This window comes from Girardinichthys multiradiatus, chromosome 1 (assembly GCF_021462225.1).
Source record: "Girardinichthys multiradiatus isolate DD_20200921_A chromosome 1, DD_fGirMul_XY1, whole genome shotgun sequence".
NCBI lineage: Eukaryota > Metazoa > Chordata > Actinopteri > Cyprinodontiformes > Goodeidae > Girardinichthys > Girardinichthys multiradiatus.
In genome coordinates, this window is record NC_061794.1 from 36,548,760 (window position 1) to 36,573,874 (window position 25,115).

General features: G+C 39.0%; 1 protein-coding gene across 4 annotated transcripts; it reads left to right on the plus strand.

Annotated features, from left to right (window-relative positions):
* Positions 1-5,275: 5,275 nt before the first annotated feature.
* LOC124871956 (protein phosphatase 1 regulatory subunit 12B-like) lies at positions 5,276-24,039 on the plus strand. Of its 4 annotated transcripts, none has more exons than XM_047371594.1 (8): positions 5,276-5,836; positions 11,866-11,882; positions 11,964-12,093; positions 14,492-14,596; positions 16,777-16,827; positions 16,968-17,018; positions 19,666-19,922; positions 21,590-24,039. In XM_047371594.1, the coding sequence occupies exons 1-7, from the start codon at positions 5,735-5,737 to the stop codon at positions 19,798-19,800; spliced, it is 591 nt and encodes a 196-aa protein (XP_047227550.1). In that variant the 5' UTR covers positions 5,276-5,734; the 3' UTR covers positions 19,801-19,922; positions 21,590-24,039. The 4 variants fall into 4 exon arrangements, with proteins under 4 accessions (XP_047227550.1, XP_047227576.1, XP_047227560.1 ...); XM_047371620.1 differs by lacking the exon at positions 19,666-19,922 and adding an exon at positions 17,679-17,745 and having other exon boundaries at positions 5,278-5,836; XM_047371612.1 differs by lacking the exon at positions 19,666-19,922 and adding an exon at positions 17,676-17,745 and having other exon boundaries at positions 5,279-5,836.
* Positions 24,040-25,115: the final 1,076 nt, after the last annotated feature.

The window sequence follows — 25,115 nt, forward strand, 5'->3', positions numbered from 1 at the left end:
CGCTGAGGTCTCCACCTTCGTCCGCTGCCCAATCCTCTTTGCACCGGTCCCTCATGGTTACCCCAGCAGCTGGTGGGCCCACTGGTGGATGGCCTCGCATGTGTCATTCGGGCTTGGCCCGGCCAGGTCCCACCTGGAGCAACCCAGCCACCAGGTGCTCTCAGACAAGTCCCCGACCCCAGGCCTGGCTCCAGGGTGGGACCCCGGCTCCGCATTACCAGGCAACGTCACATGCCTCAATTTTGTAGTCCTCATGAAGGTGTCTTGAACCGCTCTTTGTCTGATCGTCAGCTAGAGCCTGTTTGCCATGGGAAACCTTACCAGGGGCATTAAACCCCTCCACCACGTTAAGGTGGCGGTTCAAGGAGGTGTTAAAATAATATTTAAGGGAATATTATTTTGAATGAGGACCAACAACCTTTCTGGGTAAATGGTCTTTAGCTGACTCATAAAGTGGGCGAGCAAGTGTTCTTGGCCGTTAGTGGTTGGAGCTAACAAAAGAAGCTTATAGCTTGTTACCAGAATCAAACACATACCACTAATAAAAGGGCTGAAATGCATAAGCGTGGACAGTGCGTTATGGCCGATCTTCTGTGATTAAAACCACTCTTTAAATAGACTTAGTCTTAACTTTAAAAACACAACACAGAACACATAAACTGAGCACATGCGTTGAGTAGCTAATCTGCAAGCACTAAGATAGCTGAGTTTCTCAACACAAACAAAAAACAAACATTATGAAATGAACATTGTCCCGTTGTCCTTCCTTCAGACCGGGAAAACCGCACCACTCGGCGTCTGGAACACAGTTGCTTCTGTAGACCTCAGAAAGAAAAGTCAAGCTACTCTTGTATCTTAATTACCCCCGTTTGTGAATGAATTACTGGATACACAAACAGCAATTCATTCCTATTTAACTTTGTGCATATGATCGCGTGATCATATGACACTCTTAGATCCAGTTTGAAGAGTTATGTCTGTTTGCCAGCTCCGCTGTGTGGAAGAGGCCTGTTTGTTGGAACACAGGGTTTTTATTCAAACAGTGATGTCACAGGACATCCTCTGTTACTCCTCCTGTTCCTGGGCTGAGTTAGGAATAGGTTAATGTGATATATTTTGAAAATTCCAGAGAAGATCAAACTGGCCTTTAAATGTTGTAATCCATGGCTGGACCCAGCAGAACACAACCTGTTCTTAAAAAAATCTAATCTTGTTGGCATCATTGTTTTAACATTCTGCTTCATTCTCTAGAAAAGCTACATTTTTTTGGGGTCTCTGATGCAACATCTCTGAGATCTTAGATGAGAAATGTTTTCTGATTTATCTAAATAGAAGAGCTAGTTATCTTGTTGGCAGACAGCAGAACCAACCTCCCACTCCCTCTAAGTCACTTTGCCTCTTAGCATCACATGGCCGAGGTGTCTCAGCATTCCATACCTTATTGGGCAAAACTGAGATGTTCTCTGCTTTGTCTTAGCCTTGGATTCAGTGGGACTGACTTTCCTTTTATTCTTTCACTTTTTTAACTGATACTGTTTTTTCTCCACCTGCCTGCTTCACATGAAACAACCCTCACTAAAACCACCTGCAATGAACAATTCATTTAAGTTGAAAAAAATCTATTTATTTTTTATAATTTATTAGTTTTTTTAAGAATAAAGCCAATCATAGGTTTCTAATGTGCAATAAATGAATGGAGAGTGTATTTCGTTTGCGCTGATTCCAGGACAGCACTTCAGCTGTCCCAGATTCTGGAATTTGAAACAGAGATCTACTGGTAACACGAGAGCATTACCAAGAGGACTATATCTGTCTGTGATAATCATCCAGAGCAGTGAGGTTCCATGACAGCCTGCCTATTACCAGAGCCAACCTCTACATGACTCTTTGATTATATGAACAGATTTTCCACTGATTTAACGACAAGTACAGAGCAAGACAGCTAGGAGATTTCTGCTGCTTAATAGTGACAGCCAGAGCCAGCAAAAATACGCCTATCCCTGCTTCTTGCAGTGCAGAAAAATTTACAACTGGAGCAGGGAAAGAAATTTGATCTTGCTGGTCGTTGTAACACTTGTTCCAGCACCCAGTTGTTTTTTGGTAATCATTAAGTTTATCAACATCATCATCACCAACTTTATTTATAAAGTGCTTTAGCACCAGCCAGAGCTGAAACAAAGCGCTGAACATCAGGGATAAATAGAAGAAGAAAAGACATTAAAAAAAATAACAAAGCTAAACACACAACAATGTAAATAAATTAAAAACTCTATACAAAACATAATAAACACCAAACAATAAAACAAATAAAAATGCCTGCAACAGTTCAAGGAAATCACATCTCAGCTGGGTTGAAGGACGATGACTTATAATACGGTTTTAGATGCATTTTAAAAATGGACATTGAAGGGCCTGTCGAATGTGCAAAGGTAAGGCATTCCATAACCTAGGGGCCCCAATAGAGAAGGCCCTCTTCTCTCTAAGCTTCTGCTTAGAACTGGGAATGATCAGAAACAACTGGTCAGAGCACCTAAGTGACAAGCTAGAGACACAGCTAAGTCAGTCAGTCATTTTCTACCGCTTATTCCATAGTGGATCGCGGGGGAGCTGGTGCCTATCTCCAGCAGTCTATGGGCGAGAGGCAGGGTACACCTTGGACAGGTCGCCAGTCCATCGCAGGGCAACACACAAACAACCAAGCACACACTCATTCATACACCTAAGGGCAATTTAGAGTTACCAATTAACCTAACAGGCATGTCTTTGGACTGTGGGAGGAAGCCGGAGTACCCGGTGAGAACCCACAGCTAAGTCAATATTGTATATAGAGTTTCCTGATCCAAAAGCTGTGGGCCTGACTACTGGGGACAATTACAGATGATATTCTTTTAATACAAGTTTCCAGCACAGCCTCCAGTGTAGTTCAATGCCACAATGTCATTTTAATTAATCAGTATATTCCCAAATGATGATGTGTATAAGATAATACTTTTTAAAGTTCTGCTTTATGTGTGGAGACCAGGCTAAATACAGCACCCCCAAATAAATAAAAAACATTATACCATCTGGAGATGGACGATCCAAAATGTTAGTCGGAAACAAAATCCAACTTTGCTTTCAGTTTTTAGAGTGAACTGTTTGTGCAGTAAACACTTTGAATAATTCAACTAGGTCATTTACTATTAATTTAATTAATAACTTAATGATTCTTTCATCAAAAGACTTGTGCGTTTGTGCTATTGTCTCGCTGCCTGAGCCACATTCTCATAGAATTTAGTTCATTGCAAGCTGTTCAGGCATTTTACTGTTGAATTCAAAATCACAACCCATAATCTAATTTGTATAAATGGTTTAAAAAGCAACTAATCTCTAATTATGAATATACAACCAGCATGATTGCAGAGAATTGGCTTTGTTGTTGCAATAGCATACATTACTCTTCATCACAGGGGAGGGTATGTTCACAAGTCAATGAATAAGCTGCGTACCGCAGCTACTGTAGGCACCCAAACATTTTAAGGGGCTTTTGTGATGTGTGATCCCAGCTGATTGAACACACAGCTTTTTTGTCACATTTTGATATACACTATATTGCCAAAAGTACTGGGTCACAACACCAAGTTAACGAAGTCATGTGTTACAATCACTTCTGGTGGGTCCATCAACAAATTTGGTCCTTATAGATTAGGAATAGGATGTCATCAAAGTTCATGTACAGTAGACAGACAACTACTTATGGCAGTATAGTGTAGCTAATTGTTTTTTCTTTTTATAAAATAGGGCCCACTGCATATATAAATAAAAAAAGACAGTCCATTATCTTTAGGTTAACTAGTTTAATATGTTTTCTATCTCTCACCAACATGCACTATTGGAAAGTATTAAATGGACTGAACCTATGTATTGTGTTTTTTGCTGTTCTATGTCTCAGCTTAAGAATGGCTCTGGCTCTGGACTCCTGAGTAAGTTTATTTTTCTTGTCATTAAGAGATATTCAGAGAAACTTACCATACTGCTCCCAAGCGTCTCTCTGTACTCCGGTTCCATTCAACAACACTTTATGACACACAGATTTTTGATTGCTAAAAGACACAGAGTAGTCCTGGTCTGAACAGTATTAAACAGTTCCACCCACTTTGAGTATATCAACCAGAATGTTAGGATCAACTGACTCGAATGCAACACAGAACTTTTAAATACATTGCTGATGAGATATATGTTTTATAACCTCTACCATTGCAATTTCAGTGGTGTAGCATAGCTGGGAACCTTGAATGAAAAACATTGAAAATACAGTTTGTTTTTTTCTTATCAACAATGAGGGATGTTTTATGTAATCTGTCTTTTCAATTATGCATTTTAGGTTATAAATGGGCCTGTAATTACTTATTGAGGCATTCTGTCAGGATGTATGGAGTATGACACAAGTGCAGACAGGGACACAGGAACAGCACAGTAAGTAGAAAAAATTTTAATGATAAAAAAAGGCACAAACTTACAGTGTGACATGAGGAGGAGCATGGGCTGAAAAACAGGCTTGGAAACAGACAGAAACGGAATAATCCAGCAAAGAGCAATGACCAACATAGAGCTTATATGGGTAATGAAATAGGTGCAGGCTATGGAGTCAATGTGGTGGTTCAGGTAAGCAGAATGTAATACTTGACTGCATTGTAGCTAAGGGTGGAAGATTAATTGCCATGAATGGAGCTACGTAGAGATACAAGAAAACCCAGAGAAAATATGTAACAGAGATCTTACAGGAAAAAATAAATACACATATACGTATAAGCCAGGCTGAATGAAATAAAATCAGCACTGTCTTGTTTTATAGTTTAAGGCCTCAGATTAGACATGTTTTCTGAGGATGAGACATATCACGAGTACTTTGTGTTAACATCGTGTTGCACTTAGACTAAAGATGCACTCTCCATCACTGTGCAGGGAGCACAAATTTACTCAGCATCTCCAAGCTGTTGATGGCTCCACAGTGTTGGCCCTTTCCAGAAGAATACTAACTGCTGCAGCCCCCTCATGTGTCTGGCCTTGTGCTCCACATACCCTCTTATCCCTGTTCACATCATTGGACAATTTTTAGCCCCCAGTGCACAGTTTGTCCGCAGCAGAACCTCTCTGGCCAGCTGCCACAGAAGGCTGCCAAAGCGGAAGAGAGCAAGGAGAAGCAGAGGGAAGCAACGGGCTGGGGTTGGACGAGGGGGTGGCCAAACAGAGGGAGAGGGGAGAACAGAGAGAGAAAGCATGAGAGGGAGGGAGGTGGGTATAACTTTGGGAAACCCAGGAAGAGGCAGCAAAGCAGAGTTGATTTCTTCGAACTTCTTTTCTTCAGCGCATTCTTCTAAAAGTATTCAACTGGAAGAAGAGGTATCATTTTTTTACTTGGTGTCCTGACAAAATAGTCATTTTGCATCTTTTTCTGATCTGCAGTGATTGCTTTTCTTGATTACACTGATTACCACTAAAGAATAAGAACCCAAATATCTGAAATCCCCCCAAACTTAGCTGACTTTCAGGCTTGTATAGGAGCTTTAAACTGGACTGGAACACCACATGTAAACACACTCGAACACCTGTTGCAGAGGATTCCCCTGGGAGTGTTGTCATGGACCTTTGCTGTTCTGTTGCCTGAGGGAATCTGCGTGTCTGTTATCTGCTAACTAGCCTTCAGCAAGTGTGGAATAGAAGTGTGCCTGCCTGTTAAGTGTAGAGGAGGAAGATGTCATCCTATTACCCTCGCACCAAAGACCTGACCCGCACCAGGAAATCGGTGACAGATTCACCGCCGTCCTCTCCATCCTATGCTGACAAAAACTACAGAGTAAGCTTTTCTTCTTAAGAAGTTTTCTTTTATAAAACATAAAGGATTTAGTCTTGTTTAATATTTTTTCTGTCATAAATACTTCTCAGGTTTGACTATTGTTATTATAAAAAACTTGAATATGGAAATTTCACACTTTTTTGCTGCATTTTTCCAAATAACACACTAAGTAACGAGTGTACCTTAAAATTCACCTGTTGTTAAAATGAACTGGATAAGTGTTATTTAGGCATGATGCAGCGTTTTCATAGCTTATGTCCCATGAAGGAAAAGCAAGTGTTTTCTCTGAAGCAGTCCGATCTTGTTTTTCTGGAAAAGGCTTTTGGATTGAAACATTCCTTCTGTAATTTCCTGTTGTTTTCTTTCTTTTTTTTTCTTGTTCTAAGTGGTCTATTCTCCTGGGAGTAGTTTGACTGTTGTGTTTATGTCAACTGGAGTCTGTGACAGAGACATTTTAAGTAAATAAGAGGAGGGAAAAGGGACACAATGTAATTCTGTCTATCTAGAGATGTATACAGAAATATCATGCAACGTTGCAGACATTCTTGTTGTTGCACGGCTGCCAAAAGTGCATGTTGTGGCTCTCCAGTGGATTCTGCTCTCTTTTTATGGAAGTGTCATTCCTTCTATGCTGTGTCCCTGGTAAAACACAGCCACTAGTTTTCCATGATGTCAGCCTTGTCTAAAATGGCATCGTTCTTTGCTGGAAGGGAAAAGGCAGAAATAATGGGATAGACTGATAATTCAGAGAACTAGCTGTACTTTGCAAAGACTCTCACATGTTAAGTAAAATTTTATGTGTTACAGCTGGGTATGAACAGTGCTACATATAAACTACAAAGATATCAGGTAATGAACAAAAAATCAATTAGGAAATATTTTGTAAAGAAGAAAAGTGAATGTAATTTTGATTCAGACTTGAACTGTCTTCTTTTGAGATAAGTTTTATTTGGTAATGGACTTGCTTTATTAGTTAGGACAGTGGCTCACAAACTGTTTATGACAAGTTGCATCCTATATAAAAGCTAAGGCTTCTAAGTACTACCAAACTGAAAGACATTTGAAATGTTTTGCAATAGGACTTAAAGCTTTGCTTCTATGTGACAAAAAAGATGAGGGAAAATACTGTATCTATCATGTGTCTATCATGTTTACTGAGAGAACAGAATTGTGTATATATATATATATATATATATATAGAGAGAGAGAGAGAGAGAGACACAGCATTACCTTAAAATTGAAATTCTGTGATAATTTTTGGGACTTTGTTTTGTGCTTTCCCTTATTCTGGTATTTGTCCCTCTGTTATTTCCTTATTCAGTTCATCCTTTCACTTCTTAACCATTTAACCTGTGCATGAGCTATACTTGGGCCAAAATCATGTTTGTTTTACATGAACACTTATAGTATTTGCAATGTCTTATTTATGAAAAATAGAGTTGAAACATTTGAAAAGCCAGTTCTTTGACAAAACAATATCAGCAATTATTTCAGTCATACTCTATTCCCCTTTCAAGCATAATTTTGTCTTATTTTGATATTTATCACTTTTCTTTCCTTATTCACTTCATTCCTTAGTTTTATGATTCCTCATATTTTTGTTCTGTAGTTGCTCTGAGTTGCAGACTTTCAGTAGGATTAATCTATGTAGATATTGACTCCTGTTTTATTTTGAATCTGGTCAATGAGATCTGTTTATCTATTTCATTTTTTCTGTTGCTCTTATTTATGAATTTCTTTGTCACTGTTTTCTTATGTTAGGTTGTGCCCTGTTTCTGCTTTGTACTGTATTCTGGTTTGTGTATCTTTGCTTCCCATTTCCCCAGTTCAACCTCAGTTACTTGCCTCAGTAACAGCTGCACCCTGTTATTCACACCAGCTTGTTTTCCTGTCGCTCTTGTGGCCACTATTTTGGATCCCCCTAGTTCTAGTATTTTTTCCAGTACGTTTTTACATTTCTTTCGTAATATTTTCACCTGCCTGCCTCCTGCCTCCAGCATTTCAAGACAAATTCTCGCTCGGAAAGCAAGGTGTTTCTACCCAAACTAGAACATAAAATCCATGGTGGTTGCTGGTGCTCAAAATGCTCCAAATTAGCTCTGTATTCACACTGTAAATGGTTAATATAGAAATGTATTCTGACTACTACTAAAGTAAAACTGTGGATAGCCAAGTACCAGTATGAATCCTTCTCAGATGTGTTTCAAAGTGGATGGTGGTGGTCCTGTCAGTTTTTAATTATGCACCTATTCAGGTACAGTTTCCAGTAGTTTGACTCCTTGTGTTGATAACCCTCTGTTGCAATGAGTATACACTACACAGTAAGACAATCAAAGTATTGCTGCGGCCTTCAGAGAAAAAAAATCTGTTACTTATTATTTTCTGCTTTCGTTCAAAAATGCCTTATTTTTATTTTAAGAAGTCAGTGCTTTCCTGAAAAAAATATGAGGCAAAGTCCCCACAGGGCCCACATTGTAAAAGGTTCAGGGAAATTTTTGTTTCAACCAAGTGATGTAACCATTTTACAGATCCTTTCGTGTGAAATACGAAAGTTTGGTTCATAACCCTACAAGCAGACTTTGTGATGATTTATTCTCACAACCAAAGATCCAGTCACCCCTACTGATTAATATATGGATGCCAGTTTTGATCGAGAAATCTTCATGCTGTCACACAGATGAGAGATGAGATGAGAGTGCCTTTTTCTGGATAGCGCTGCAAGTGTACATGACCACATAAGGACAGGAAGCAGCTGCTAGTCTCAGTTATGTAAACACTTGCTGCAGAATAGCTCCTGTGACTCCTTGTAAAGGATCTTCATGCTTCGGCAAATGTGAGAACAAGGATAACAGGTACTTTGACATAGCTAGCCACCATATTTCTGTAACAAACTAACCATCTGAAACATGTGCCAAACATCTCTGACTGACACATAAAATAGATGGTAAGATACATTACAACAGCCATTTACACATCAGTGTCCCATTATGATTTTTTTTATCAGTATTGTGATTTCTAACACAAACATGGAGACATTCAAATCAGAGAATATTATTTTACTATTTTCTAAAGTGTTTGTATCTTTTCACTTTTTATCACAACACAACCTCAAACCTAATTGTATTTTATATGATCAACCAGCACAAAGTAGTGTGTAGCGGTGAAGTGAAAGGAAAATTATTTATATATATATATATATATGTATATATATATATATATATATATATATATATATATATATATATATATATATATATATATATATAATTATATATATGCATTTTATTTAGAGACATTAGAGTAGATGGGATTGAGTAAATATATACAGTCCAGACCAAACGTTTGGACACACCTTATCATTCAAAGAGTTTTCTTTATTTTCATGACTATGAATATTGTAGCTTCACACCGAAGGCATCAAAACTATGAATTAACACATGTGGAATTATATACTGAACTAAAAAGTGTGAAACAACTGAAAATATGTCTTATATTCTAGGTTCTTCAAAGTAGCCACCTTTTGCTTTGATTACTGCTACACACACTGTTAGAGTTTGTATAATGGCAAGAAAAAAGCAGCTAAGTAAAGAAAAACGAGTGGCCATCATTACTTTAAGAAATGAAGGTCAGTCAGTCTGAACAATTGGGAAAACTTTGAAAGTGTCCCCAAGTTCAGTCTCAAAAACCATCAAGCGCTACAAAGAAACTGGCTCACATGAGGACTGCCCCAGAAAAGGAAGACCAAGAGTCACCTCTGCTGCGGACGATAAGTTCATCCGAGTCACCAGCCACAGAAATCGCAGGTTAACAGCAGCTCAGATTAGAGAACAGGTCAATGCCACACAGAGTTCTAGCAGCAGACACATCTCTAGAACAACTGTTAAGAGGAGACTGTGTGAATGAGGCCTTCATGGTAAAATAGCTGCTAGGAAACCACTGCTGAGGACAGGCAACAAGCAGAAGAGACTTGTTTGGGCTAAAGAACACAAGGAATGGACATTAGACCAGTGGAAATCTGTGCTTTGGTCTGATGAGTCCAAGTTTGAGATCTTTGGTTCCAACCACCGTGTCTTTGTGCGACACAGAAGAGGTGAACGGATGGACTCTACATGCCTGGTTCCCACCGTGAAGCACGGAGGAGGAGGTGTGATGGTGTGGGGGTGCTTTGCTGGTGACACTGTTGAGGATTTATTCAAAATTGAAGGCATACTGAACCAGCATGGCTACCACAGCATCTTGCAGCGGCATGCTATTCCTTCCGGTTTGCATTTAGTTGGACCATCATTTATTTTTCAACAGGACAATGACCACAAACACACCTCCAGGCTGGGAAGGGCTATTTGACCAAGAAGGAGAGTGATGGGGTGCTGCGCCAGATGACCTGGCCTCCACAGTCACCGGACCTGAACCCAATCGAGATGGTTGGGGTGAGCTGGACCGCAGAGTGAAGGTAAAAAGGCCAACAGGTGCTAAGCATCTCTGGGAACTCCTTCAAGACTATTGGAAAAACATTTCAGGTGACTACCTCTTGAAGCTCATCAACAGAATGCCAAGAGTGTGCGTAGCAGTAATCAAAGCAAAAGGTGGCTACTTTGAAGAACCTAGAATATAAGACATATTTTCAGTTGTTTTACACTTTTTTGTTCAGTATATAATTCCACATGTGTTAATTCATAGTTTTGATGCCTTCAGTGTGAAGCTAAAATATTCATAGTCATGAAAATAAAGAAAACTCTTTGAATGAGAAGGTGTGTCCAATCCTTTGGTCTGTACTGTATATATTTACTCAATCCCATCTACTCTAATGTCTCTAAATAAAATGCAGTGGAACCAGCTGTCATCAGAAGCCACCTAATTAGTATCCAGAGAGAACCCACATATGCTCTTACCATTTTATAGAGCACTGATCATATAAAAATATTTGTCAGAAAGTAAATCAAGCGGTCCATAATAACCGCGGGAGAATGTGTTTCTTTAATGGAAATAGCTAGAAGAAAGCCAATATTAAAGTAAAGCCATTAAAGCTCCCTTTTAAAAGCCATATATGGGACACAAAATATGTGAAAGGGAGTGCTCCGGTCAGTTGAGATCAAAATAAAAATTTCTGACCTGTGTGCAAAACATGGGTGATGGAAACCTAACTCTAAACATCACTTGTGTTGGCAGCATCAGGCAATGGGGATTGTTTTGTTCAGCATGGACAGACTACACCCAGATCTCCGATGAGCTGGCGTAAATTAAAGCAGACTCATGTGTGAGAATGACCCAGTCAAAGTCCAGACCTAAAATCCAAGTGAGAACCTGTGGCAAGACTTAAAACTTGCTGTTTACTGACACTCTCTGTCCAATCTGACTGAGTCTGAGGTATGTTGCAAAGAAGGAAAATAAAATAACGTCACAACTCTCTGCTACTTTGTATTGGTTGATGACATATAATCCCAATGGAAAACATTAAAGTCAAAGTTCAAGAGTTATGAAAGTTTTTGCCAGGTGCTTTACATAACTGTACACAGATTTCTCCCTGCATGTTTGAACGAATACAAAATGTAGACACAACAGGAAACCTGGCAGCCATGACAGGACTCCTAACAGCCCAAACCTTCCAAGACAGTTTGATATCATCAAGTTATTTAGGGTCAGGCTAAAGCTTGCCATATTTCACTCCTGATGTTATGATGTCATCTGTGTGCCACAGGCATTTGAGAGGCAGGAGTTTCCCTAATCGGAAAGCTCAACCAGTCTCAGGCGGGCATGACATGTGTGAAACATTTTAAAGAAGTGCGGAATTATATCTCCCTTCTGCACACACTTCCTCCTTCTGGTACCACAGGTGTCTGAGCATGCAATCCTAATTCAGCTTACAAACTTTCTCATTGTCCTCCTTTTCTCTCAAATGGAAAATATTTATCTGCCAAGCTTTTGTTTAGTCCTATCAAACAAACAAATCTGGTTCCACTTCAGAAGTGTTTACACTGTGTTCTCATGCTGCGATACTGACTGATCAAACTGATATGTCTCTTTTTTTCCAGCATGAAAGACTGTCGAGGTAAGGATAAAAACCTTTGTTTGCTTCTTATAAAAACATAAAGCCGCATTGTGCACTGAGATAAAACTCTGTTGGCTTCAGATATGACTCCACTGGAGAAAGCGCCACAGACAAACCTCTGGGCCGCACCAGCTCTTACACAAGGAGGGAGGCGAGGCTGGCATCTCTGAATAAACAGGAGCAAGACACCACTGCTAAAGACTATAAGAAGGTAGTTACTCATTCCTTTGTTAGAAACACACTCGTTCCCTCTGACTGATTCAAAGCTGCAGTTTTGAACACAGTCTGACAGCCTACACATTTTATTAATGCCCTAAATCTAATTGGACATAAAGGGAAAATCAAGTACAATTGCCTAGTTGTGGTGATTCTTCTCAAAGGTTTTAAACATGCATGGTATACATTTGCCAAAAACACAATAGAACAAATATGTTATATGTAGTAAAGTGTGTAAAGTGACTAGGCCTCAAAACCTTTGATTGACAATACATTTTAGGGTCACTACCTTAAAATTCCTTCCATTCTTCCTTTCTTCCTTCCTTCCTTCCTTGACATTACTGTAATAGACCATAAGTAGACAAAGTAACACATTGTAATTGAAAATACATGGTCTTCAAACATTTTTAAAAATACAATTCTGAACAGTGTTGCATACATTCTGCATTCATTTGCATTTATCTCTGAGTCAATCATTTGTAGGGTCAGTTTTCCAGCTTAGTGCAAATAGAGACGATAGTTTTTCCACATTCTTCACCTCAATATAATTGGATGGAGAGGGGCTGTGGATGTCAATTTGTAAGTTTTGCTGGAGATTTACTGGAGCATATGGTGCGTGATGCTGCCACAACAATGTTTAACAATACAGATGATGTGCTGATTAGAAATTTGCGTTAACAAGCAGTTGGACAGGTGTACCTAGTAAAGTGGCTTTTGAGTATATATATTTATAACAATGACTTTCTTCTTGCCACTGTTCCATAAAGGACACGTAAAGAAATGCAAATCTAGTAGTTGTCCTGTTAACAGATTTTCCTACCTGAGCTGTGGATCTATGCAGCTCCTCCAAAGATACAATTGGCCTCTTGACTGCTCTCTTTGCTCAGTTTGTCATTAAAAGTGGAAAGCATTCTCTTTCCATTTTCAGATGATGGATTAAACATTGCTCAGTGAGATGTTTAAGGTTAGAATATTGTTTTATTACCTAACCTGACCATAAATCTATCCACAATTGTATCTCTGACATCCCTTCTGTGTTCCTTGGTCTTTATGATGATGTTTGTTCAATAATGTTCTCTAACAAACTTCTGAGGCATTCACAGAACAGCTGTATTTATACTGAGATTAAATGACAGGTGGACTACAAGGTGATTACTGAAGGTAACTGGTTGCACTGCATTTTATTTAGGAATAAGGAGTAAAGAGGGCTTAACATGCCACACTTTTCAAATTTTTATCAGTAAAATATTTTGAATACTAAATATAATTTTTCTGTGTCCTCACAAGTATGCTCTAGTTTGTGTTGGTCTGTCACCTAAAATTCCAGTGAAATGCAAAGGTTTAAGAAATCTTTTGGAAGATACATTATGCTGTTGCGATTTCATGACTTTATAAAACTTTTATATTAGAAAACAGAACAGCATTATAATTAACTTGCTACACTTGAAAAGAGATCGCTTAAGTTGTATTTTTAGTTAGAAAGAATTCCATGTTATGGAATAACTGTTTTTATACAGAATCAGAAGTGCTATGGCTCCCCCAACAATTCCTATGAAATGAATGTAAATGAAGCATTTTTTTTTAGAATGACATGCTTAACTTCTTTTAAATTGATCAGAATGTTGAGGACGTTTTAATCAGGAATCATTACTTTCTGTTTTATTGTGATATAAATTTCTTAATATAAATAATTTGCCCTGTCTTTCAGTGTTTAACCCTGTCTCTCCTAGACATAGTTACTGGCTGAGCTTCTACTGTGACTGACTGTATGTGCTCTCTTTCACACTCTAGACTTGAAAACTGGCTCGGCTCAGAGTTCATCTGCTTAGCTGTTTTTTCTTCTAGATGAAGCCACTAAAGGAGCTATAACAATTAATGTTTTACTTTTCTTTCCTGTTGAAAGTACTATTGTACTAGTGCTTCTGTGTTCTTTTTTTGTCGCTTCTGTTCTCTCAAACTCCCTGTCGGTCCTGGCAGATGGCCGCTCACACTGAGCCTGGTTCTGCTGGAGGTTTCTTCCTGTTAAAAGGGAGTTTTCCTCTCCACTGTCGCAACATGCATGTTCAGTATGAGGGATTCCTGCAAAGTCAATGTAAGCGACTGTCCACTGTCGCTATATGTTCCTCCAGGAGGATTGAATGCTGCAAGTCATTGACTTGATGCAGGGCGAAATTTTAAAAGTTTAGAACAACTATAACAGTGATGAAAAAGGCTGGACAAGGACCCAGGTTTATCTTAAAACTATGCATACAGAGGAGGTTGGTAAAGTAGGCTACAAAATCTCTCAAGTTAACTGTTAGAGAATTGCAGTATTTATTTCTTTGTGAGATTATTCTACTAAAAAAAATGTGAATTTAAAGCACCTTCAGTGTATCTGTTTCCTTTTGTTTTAGATGTATACAGAAGCTTTGCAAGAGAATGAAAGGCTCAAGTCCAGACTGCAGGACAGCAAACAAGAGTTAGTGAAGATTCGTTCCCAGCTGGAGAAAGTTGCTCAGGTACCACTATTTCTATTTTTTAAGGAATTAAGAAGACACGTTAAAGGAAATTGAAAAAATATTACATCATATTTTTTCGAATAAAAAAAAAATGTTAACACTGTTGCCTTGCAGCAAGTAGGTCCTGGGTTTGAATCCCGACCTGGGGTATTTCTCTACGGTGTTTGTATGGTAAATGGTAAATGACCTGAACTTGCAAGTCTCCAGAGACCCCAAAGCGCTTTATACTACAATCAGTCATTCACTCAATCAAACAAACATTCACACACTGACAGTGTACAGGTCCTTCTCAAAATATTAGCATATTGTGATAAAGTTCATTATTTTCCATAATGTCATGATGAAAATTTAACATTCATATATTTTAGATACATTGCACACTAACTGAAATATTTCAGGTCTTTTATTGTCTTAATACGGATGATTTTGGCATACAGCTCATGAAAACCCAAAATTCCTATTTCACAAAATTAGCATATTTCATCCGACCAATAAAAGAAAAGTGTTTTTAATACAAAAAACGTCAACCTTCAAATAATCATGTACAGTTATGCACTCAATACTTGGTCGGGAATCCTTTGGCAGAAATGACTGCTTCAATGCGGCGTGGCATGGAGGCAATCAGCCTGTGGCACTGCTGAGGTCTTATGGAGGCCCAGGATGCTTCAATAGCGGCCTTTAGCTCATCCAGAGTGTTGGGTCTTGAGTCTCTCAACGTTCTCTTCACAATATCCCACAGATTCTCTATGGGGTTCAGGTCAGGAGAGTTGGCAAGCCAATTGAGCACAGTGATACCATGGTCAGTAAACCATTTACCAGTGGTTTTGGCACTGTGAGCAGGTGCCAGGTCGTGCTGAAAAATGAAATCTTCATCTCCATAAAGCTTTTCAGCAGATGGAAGCATGAAGTGCTCCAAAATCTCCTGATAGCTAGCTGCATTGACCCTGCCCTTGATAAAACACAGTGGACCAACACCAGCAGCTGACACGGCACCCCAGACCATCACTGACTGTGGGTACTTGACACTGGATTTCTGGCATTTTGGCATTTCCTTCTCCCCAGTCTTCCTCCAGACTCTGGCACCTTGATTTCCGAATGACATGCAGAATTTGCTTTCATCCGAAAAAAGTACTTTGGACCACTGAGCAACCGTCCAGTGCTGCTTCTCTGTAGCCCAGGTCTGGGGAATGCGGCACCTGTAGCCCATTTCCTGCACACGCCTGTGCACGGTGGCTCTGGATGCTTCTACTCCAGACTCAGTCCACTGCTTCCGCAGGTCCCCCAAGGTCTGGAATCGGCCCTTCTCCACAATCTTCCTCAGGGTCCGGTCACCTCTTCTCGTTGTGCAGCGTTTTCTGCCACACTTTTTCCTTCCCACAGACTTCCCACTGAGGTGCCTTGATACAGCACTCTGGGAACAGCCTATTTGTTCAGAAATGTCTTTCTGTGTCTTACCCTCTTGCTTGAGGGTGTCAATAGTGGCCTTCTGGACAGCAGTCAGGTCGGCAGTCGTAAGACTGCCTCCATGATTGGGGTTTTGAGTGATGAACCAGGCTGGGAGTTTTAAAGGCCTCGGGAATCTTTTGCAGGTGTTTAGAGTTAACTCGTTGATTCAGATGATTAGGTTCATAGCTCGTTTAGAGACCCTTTTAATGATATGCTAATTTTGTGAGATAGGAATTTTGGGTTTTCATGAGCTGTATGCCAAAATCATCCGTATTAAGACAATAAAAGACCTGAAATATTTCAGTTAGTGTGCAATGAATCTAAAATATATGAATGTTAAATTTTCATCATGACATTATGGAAAATAATGAACTTTATCACAATATGCTAATATTTTGAGAAGGACCTGTATGTTCTCACTGTAATTTGGAGGTGCTCTCTATTGCAGTCTGAAAACATGACTTTTAGATTAATTGGCTATTCTAAATTGCACATGAATGTGTGTGTGCATGGTTGTCTGTCCTATGGTGTACAAGTGACCTGTCTAGAGGGTCAGGGTTTATCATGCCTCTCACCCAATGACCGCTGGAAATGGGCTCAAGCCCTGCTCAGACTCTGCAAGGATAAGCAAGTATAGGTGATGAATTGATGGGGACTTTCCTAAATGTTTAATTTATTAAGACAAAATTCTTTAGAGATTTTTCACCTGTAACATCAGTTATCCTAATCTGCAGAGACAGGACAGAATGTCAGAGCGATCTACAGTTCTTGAAACAGAGAAAAGGGTAAGTACCTCTCTAACTGAATGGTACAATGGTATTTAATTTGATTATGCTCTATCGCTAAATGAGTGAACATCCTGATGTCTTTGTGGCTGTTTCCTCTGGTAATATTCCTGTCTGTTTTCTTTCTTTTTGCTATACAGGAAAAACAAGTTCTGGAGAAAAGAGTCACAGACATGGAGGAGGAAATAAAGGTCAGTCCTTGCAACAGTAAATGTTGTGCACCCACCCTGGGATTATTTGGCAATCATTTTATCTCAGGCACAAGCCATGCTTCATTTGTCTCATTGATGTTTTCTTCAAAAGCCTTAACTAACAGTCCTTGACAGTACACAGCTAAAGCATAGCTGCTCCCACTTCTGCTAAAGACTGCCTATAAAGTTTTTTTTCCCACAGTGGATCACACATATAGCCCCATGTAGACTCTGTGGTCAGCCAGGTGGGTTTGAAGTCAAGGGGAATAGAAGGTTAATGCTCATAAGCCACACTGTTGTGCTGGGTCACTTCCTGCCTTGTGTTGCAGCTCCCCTGCTCCAATTCTCCCTCTGCTGGGGTGAACATTGTGACCTAGTTCCATTTGAATACCAAAACCCTTCCAACAGCAAAATACCTTCTTTTATGAGACATTCCAGAGTGTATTCTGCCTGACACAGAAACACAGGCAACACCAGCAGACAAGCCTGAGTTTACATAAACATAGGATTTGCATAACTAAATACACATTGCATGTAAAATTAAAGTTTTAAATATACTTTTTTGAAGCTACAAGAATTTAAAATCATGGATTAGATGTGAGAAAAAAAATCCAAGCAATTGATGTTTGACACCAGTGTTATCCTGGTTCCCCTCAGCAGGCCCCCACACTACGCTTCCGGTGTGGGTACCAGCCCTGAAAGAGGGCTTTCTCAGGGAGGGGGGATGGTGAGTGCTCGCCCTGATGCTGATGAGTTATTAAAACCCACCAACCACCTCACTCGTTCTGCTTTGCCAAAGACTGGGGCATGCATACACACTTGGACGTGTTATCCTGTTTACTGTACAAGTACCTCACTGTTTGAGAGTCACAACTTTTGCTGTGAAGCACCTCAAGAGACTACTGTAGTTTGCACCTCTGTCACACCTATTTGTTCACACTGAGCAAGCTGGAAGTTCTCCAACACAAGGAGGAACTGTTCAGCTATAATCTGCAGTACATAAATGACCTTAAAAATAACATTTCCAACCTGTCCAACCTGAAAATTATGTCCATAAACTGTACAGTATATTCACTCAATCCTAGCCAGGGCTCTTTTTGCATGAATTATTGCATGAATTACTGCATCAACACTTTAGTGTTTGTTATATTACATGGTTGCATTGAATGGATTTACATCTTGGCCACTAACTGTGGCAGGGAGGTCATGAGCCTGTGCTACTGCAAAAGTGGTAAGGAAACCTAGGTTGCTTTAATAGTGTCTTTTTACTTGTCTGCATTAATTAGGTCAGGCAAGGTTGCTGGCCAATCAAGCACAGTTATACAATGGCCACTCAACCAGGTGTTGGTGCTTTTGGTGGTGCGGATAAGTGGTAGTCCCTAGCCTGACTTTGGACTTGATAGAACACAACAGACCTGCACCGTCAGGCGACATGGCTCCCCAAATAAACATTGACTGCTGAAACATTACACTGAATCTCAAACACCTTGGATTATGTGCCTTTCCATGCTTCCCTCATACCCTGGGACTATGACTTCCAAATAAAATGTAAAATTTAATTGCATCTGAAAGGGGAAATTTGAACCACTGACGAACAGTCTGGTCCTAGGCTCTGATAATCACTGCTTCTGAGTTTGACAGGCACTAGTTTCAGCTGTTTCTTGTCTGTAACTCTGATTATTCCTACTTTCTTAAATAGCTTTGCTGTATCTTCAACCTCTCACAGATAAAGCTAAATTATTCTCGACATAATCAAAAGAACCTGTAGAACCTGATAGTCTTGTTGCTTACTCAGTATCAAAAGTCTGAATTTAAACAGAAGAAAAAAGGGATACTGGTCATTACACATTCTAACCTCACACTGACTTTCCCTCCACTGTTGCCAAGGACTTGGAAAGCTGGCCAAAAGCTGAAATGTTTTGTTCTAATGCCAGTAGAACATTATATGCTTGAGTTGTTAAACTCTTAAACCAGACTGCTTTAAAATAGGCTTATTAGTCTGTTTGGTGTTATTACAAGTAGTTGGAGCTTTAATGTTAACAAAATTTATTTTTCATATTCACAGTAACAAATGTGTTTCTGGGTGGCCTAGTGTTTTTTTTGGTAACTTGTCTGAAGATCATGTGATGAAAGGAGCAATCAATATCAATTTGTCAGAGTGAGTGTTGAAGCTTTCCGTTGACTCCATTTTCTGACTTGTGTGGTTTACCCACAGATGTAGCATCAAACCTCAGACTTTTCTTTCAAACCACGTTCAGCTTTTCCTTAAGCAGTCATGCCAAGAATAAAGAGGGGGATGGCTTATTACACTGTTGGTTAGTTTTATTCACTGAACTCTTGTACAGAGTCCTAAAGAGTGTGTGTAGTTTTGTGAATTTCTCTGAACAATGATTTAAGACAAATTTTAAACAATGCATTTAGCTTTTCTATTTTTTTTTTTTCAAATGATCACTCTTGTGTAAATATTTATGTGAGTTTTTTTTAAATAATTCCTGCAGCTGTGGCAATTTCATTTACTCTATGTATGCATGCTTGTATGAGTGGACATGGATATGTCACTTTTAAAGTTTCTCTCTGCAAGCAGCCTGGCTTCCCACCTGTTCCTCTCTGCCTGCTCCTCTCTGTATCTCTCTTCTCATGTATACAGGCTTTCCCAGCCCTGGCCCAGGTCCAGGCTTTGCGGAGAGTGAACGAGTGTCTCCTGGCCGAGAACAGAGCCATGCTGCGCGTCCTCACCCGCCTCTCTGAGACGGCCTCCATGCCAGAGACAGAGGACCTCTGATCCTCAGGATCATCTGGCCTAATTTTCTCCCTGCTGTCCCCTTTCTCGGCCATTTAACTTTTACACTTCTCTTTCTTCTGGAGCTTTTACAGCTTCAACCCCTTCTCCTCTGCTGTCCTCAGGCAGGTCCAATCCCTTTTGAATGCAAGCCTTTTTGCATGCTTCTTTTTTACCTGTTCTTCTTTATGACAACTTTCTGCCTCTAGAATAATTGTTATTAACCCAAGTATATTTACACTCTGACTAATTAAAAAGGACTAATAAAAAATGTGCTTTTATTTGAAATAGGAATAAAAATATGTTGTGCATCAAAACAAACTACAGGCTTTTAGAGCATCTGTTAAGTTTACAACACTGATATGTTTGTAGATGGTTCGGTATGACTGGATGCCTACAAGCACTGTATTTTATTTGGCTTTCATAAATATTGTAGATCACTGTAACACACATATTGTTTTAAATTACAACTTAGGTTAAAAGGCTGTAATTTGTAAAAAATGGTTATGTCACACACTTAGTCACTATCATTAAGTCATCAGTGGGTTAAATAAAAATAAAACTAACTCAACATTTCATAACATGAAAATCATACCTACAGTGAAGCAGGGTAATGGTAGTGTGATGGTCTTGGGCTGCTATGCTTTGAAATAACAAATTCTGCTCCCCAATTGAAAATGCAGCCTGACATGATCTAAAGCACACCAACAAGCTCTAAAAAGCAAAAATCTAAATTCCGGTTGTGGCGTGGGGTAGTAAATGTCTAGATTCAAATCTAATGGAGATGTTGCCTTAAGTAGGATGTTCATGCTCAAAAATGCTCCTTTGTGGCTGTGCAACACAAATTTGGAAAGAAGAGTAAACTTACATTTCTCCACAGTGATGTAAAACACTCATTGGCAGTTATCACATATGTTTGATAAAAGTTGTTGCAAAGGGTGACACAATCAGTTATTGGGTTTAGGGGGCAATTACTTTATCAGAAAGGCCCTGGTTAAAATTAAAACACCATTTGAAAACTACATTTTGTATTAACTCAGGTCTTCTTTGTCTGATATTAAAACTGGTTAGATGATCTAAAAGTATTAAGTGTGACCAAAAGCAAAACTAAAAGAAAGATGTAAGGGGGGGAATATTTTCCATGGCACTACACGGATGTGTTGGGTGGCTTAAACATTTATTTTGTTGCATTCTAACAAAGTGTAAATGCCATTCTTTATCAGCATTTGCATTCAAGCATTAACATGCTAAGTTGTTCAAATTCTGTTCAATGGCCAACAGTATGACTGAAAACAGACCGAGAGGTACGGGTAATGGCAGGTGATGTTTGCCAATTCACTGGTTGCAGATGCGTGTCTTGTTGCATGAGCAAAGGATTGTTGTTTGTCTCCTGCAAGGGGAACACATTTTAAAGGAGGGTAGATCTTTTGAGTCATAGTTCCTCATGAGACTCAAATTTAAAAACTTTAAATTTTTCTTGTTTTTCTTAACGAGTTCCTCATTCCTCATTAAATCTCCTTATTGTCATTTCACTTCTCACTGCATGATCAATTTCTATAAAGCATGCCCTCATTACCTTGACTCAAACGTCAGCAAAATGTTTGGCCAATTTGCTGTTAATGCTGTTGGAACATTTTTCAGTGCAGTGAAAACTGGTATATTGGTCATTGCAAAAAGTAATGGCTAATATCACAATCTTCTTCAGCAGCTGCTAAAGTTACTTTCCAAACATGCACAAGATAAATGTGATTTTATTTTTCTAATTTTATGTCTTTCCTTTTTTTTTCCGCAGGTCTTAACAGAACTCAAGTCAGACAACCAGAGGCTGAAGGATGAAAACGGAGCTCTCATTCGAGTCATCAGCAAGCTGTCCAAGTAGAAAGATGTCTGAAGCTTTTGTTCTGGTGCTCCAACTTTGATCCAGCAGTTTAATTATTCACAAAGCTCCATGTTTTACATTTATGAGATACTGATGGGCCTCCTTTGAAGCTTATATAGAAATAGATGTTGAGCACTGTTACTGCAGTTTTCTCACCTAATAATTATTTCTTTAGAGTATTTTTTCACATCCACAAAAACGGGACCAGTTGTGCTATGCGGACTGCAGTCTCATTGAAAAAGTATGAATACCCTTGAACTTTCCCCCTTTTCAGGCTGTTACAACTATAACCTTTGCTGCATTTTTTGGGGATGTTATTTAATAGACCAATAGAAAGTGGTGCAGAACTATAAAATTATTTCATTGCAGCTTTGGCTGTATGTTTAGAATTTTCCTGCTGGAAGGTGAACCTCCACCCCAGACCCAAGTCTTTTGAAGGCACAGTTTTTTTATTTTTTCAGAATAGCCCTGTATTTAGTTCCTTACATCTTCCCATCAAATCTGACCAGCTTCCCTTTACATGCTGGAAAAAAGCATCCCCACAGCATGATGTTGCCACCATTTTGATTCACAGTAGGGCTGTTGTGTTCAGGGGGATGTGCTGTGTTAGTTTCCCTCTATGCAAAGAGTTTTGCATGTAGGTAAGTATTAACATTTTTTGTCTTCTTTGACCTGATTTTCTTCTTTTACTGCTGTGTATGGGAATTCTCATGGCTTCCTTTTACTAGTTGCCTTCTTCTTGTTACTTTATTCTGAAAGACCAGGTTTGTACAGCCTATGACTAAAAGTCATTCTGTCAACACCTGAGCTGTGTATCTCTGCAGCTCCTCCAGTGTCACATGTGGCTCTAGGGTGCTCTCTTTATTAATACTCTCTTTGACCAGCCTATAAGTCTTTGTAGATTTACAGTTGTGCCACAATTTTTCATTTCTGGATACTTTATGAGTTGTTTACAGCTTGGAATGTTTTATAATCTAATCCTGCTTTAAGCATATGGACAACTTTATCCCTGACCTGGCCGGTGTATTCCTTGGTCTACGTAATGCTGTGTGTTCACGGATGTTCTCAAACAAACCTTCACAGATCGATGTTATTTATAGTAACTTTACTAGATTTTCTACAGCTTTACTAATATTATTAATCAGAGAGTTTCTGAAGCACTCAGTTGTACTGTTTTTAGGGGTATGATGTTGAAAAGAGCTGAATGCATATTTTCATCATACTTTTTAGATTTTTATTAGTAAAAAAATGAAAAGCAATTTAAAAGCATGATTCATTTTCTCACCACTTCATAAATATTAGGTATTTTAAACAATCCCAATAAAATACATTGAAGTTTGTGGTTGTCATGTGACAAAATGTTAAAAGTTCAACGAGTATTCAATGAGTTCAATAAGTATTTATTTTTTGAATAACACTGTGTGTTCAAGGTCCAATTAAGCAAAAGTGGGGTTTGCACAATTATACCTTACCAGAAAATATATCATATGACACTGATGCTTCACGTTTGTTGATACACTTTGCAGTGCATGATTTTGATAATACTTTTATAGTCCATGAGAGTTGGTCATTTTACTGGAATACATTTTTTACAATTTTCTCCCATATTATGTTCCCATTGCAACATCTGTTCTCATAAGAGTAAAACCTAAAAAGACAAATCTTTTGGGTTAGGTTTGGGTTGACTGACAACTTTCTCAGATGTGTTACTCAGCTGAAGCACGGTTCAGTGTCTCGCAAATATGGAATTTATATCTTCAGGACACATAAATATCCTATGAGTCATCAAAATATTTTCTTCACACCAGAAGCACTGAGTAAAAAGGGCACATGCACCCAGATGATTTTGTTTATTGCTACATACACCCCTTAATAAAACACTTTTTCTTGACCCATTTCATATTGAAAGTACTAAAGACTGAGGAGGCATTTCTGTAAATAAAGAAAAGAGCCAGATTTATATTTATTTATTTATATAACAAACAGATTGCATTTTAACACACTGTTCACATTTTTTGGGTTTGGTTTATTTTATCTGTTTTTTTAGTTTGATCTAATGGCTGTCCTTATCTAGAGTAATGAAAATGCTAATTCTAAAACCTAAACAGTGCTCCTTGCCTGATAAAACACTTCTGTATTGACAAAACCGATATTTGTTTTTTTATGCTACAGCTTCATCCCAATTTTAAAGGGTTATTTCATTTTTGGGGAGAATGACATGTTTTATATGAAATGTAAGTTGTCAGATTGTTTAAAGTAGTGGTTTCAAGTTTACTAGACAAACTCACAACATTTAGACTCAGAGAATATATTGGATTGCTATATAACTGACCCTCACAGGAAATAAAAACCTTGTAAAGCTCTTTGGTTTCTGGTGTAATAACTTTGGAGCACTTAATAACTGACAGTTGTTGTAACATGTATACACACACAGATTTTATTCACTATCTATCATTTGAATTCAGTCAGTCAGTACCGCTTCATCCGTAGTGGGTCGCAGGGAGCTGGTGCCATTCTCCAGTAGTCTATGGGCAGGAAGCAGGGTACACACTGGACAGGCCGCCAGTCCATCGCAGGGCAACACACAAACAACCAAGCACACACTCATTCACACACCTAAGGGCAATTTAGAGAGACCAAGTAACCTAACAGACATGTCTTTGGACTGTGGGAGGAAGCCGGACAACCCGGAGAGAATCCACACATGCACGGGGTGAACAGGCAAACTCCATGCAGAAAGACCCCCAGCCGGGAATCGAACCCAGAACCTTCTTGCTGCAAGGCAACAGCGCTACCCACTGCATTTCATATCTCTGACTGATGTTCAATGCTGTGCCAGTGTGCTGTCTGTACAGTCTTTTTATGCAGCTATGCTTTTTAAATGTCAATAAACATAGAATGTTTGTGTAAATTATGGTTTAAATTATCAGACATCCTATTAAAAATTAATTGCACATTGCAATATGATATGCATTCACTGAAACCAACCAAACTATCTGCATCGTAACAACCAATAATATATTTTAATGTATAGCAAACTGTTTCTACCCTGAAAGGCTTAAACTATCTACATACTCCAAAAGAATAGAAAATTGTAATCTTTTACTTGAGATGGCAATAACAGAGTTATTTCTGGGCTTGACTGGGTTTGACTTCATACTTCACTAAAACTCAAGTGCACAACTGCAGCAGCATTTGTCTGTGTAGCAACCAAGCCCAGTTCTAATTTCTGACCAGTTGCACAATATCTGTCAGACACCATACAAAAAAATATGTTCTTCTCAGAATATGTATTAAGACCAATCTGCAAGAACAGAAATATATAGTTTGTTTTGGGGTCATGGTTAGTGGTTTGGGAACCTCATGATCTCATCTTTGCATTTGGCAGATGATGTGATTCTGTTGGCCAAGCAACCCTGCAAGGACAAGCGTGCCCAAG

Coding starts and splice junctions, on each gene's coding strand:
- LOC124871956 (XM_047371594.1), top strand. CDS start 5,735: ATGTCATCCTATTACCCTCGCACCAAAGACCTGACCCGCACCAGGAAA. Junction 16,828..16,967: donor TTCTTGAAACAGAGAAAAGG/GTAAGTACCTCT, acceptor TTTGCTATACAG/GAAAAACAAGTTCTGGAGAA. Junction 17,019..19,665: donor ACATGGAGGAGGAAATAAAG/GTCAGTCCTTGC, acceptor TCATGTATACAG/GCTTTCCCAGCCCTGGCCCA.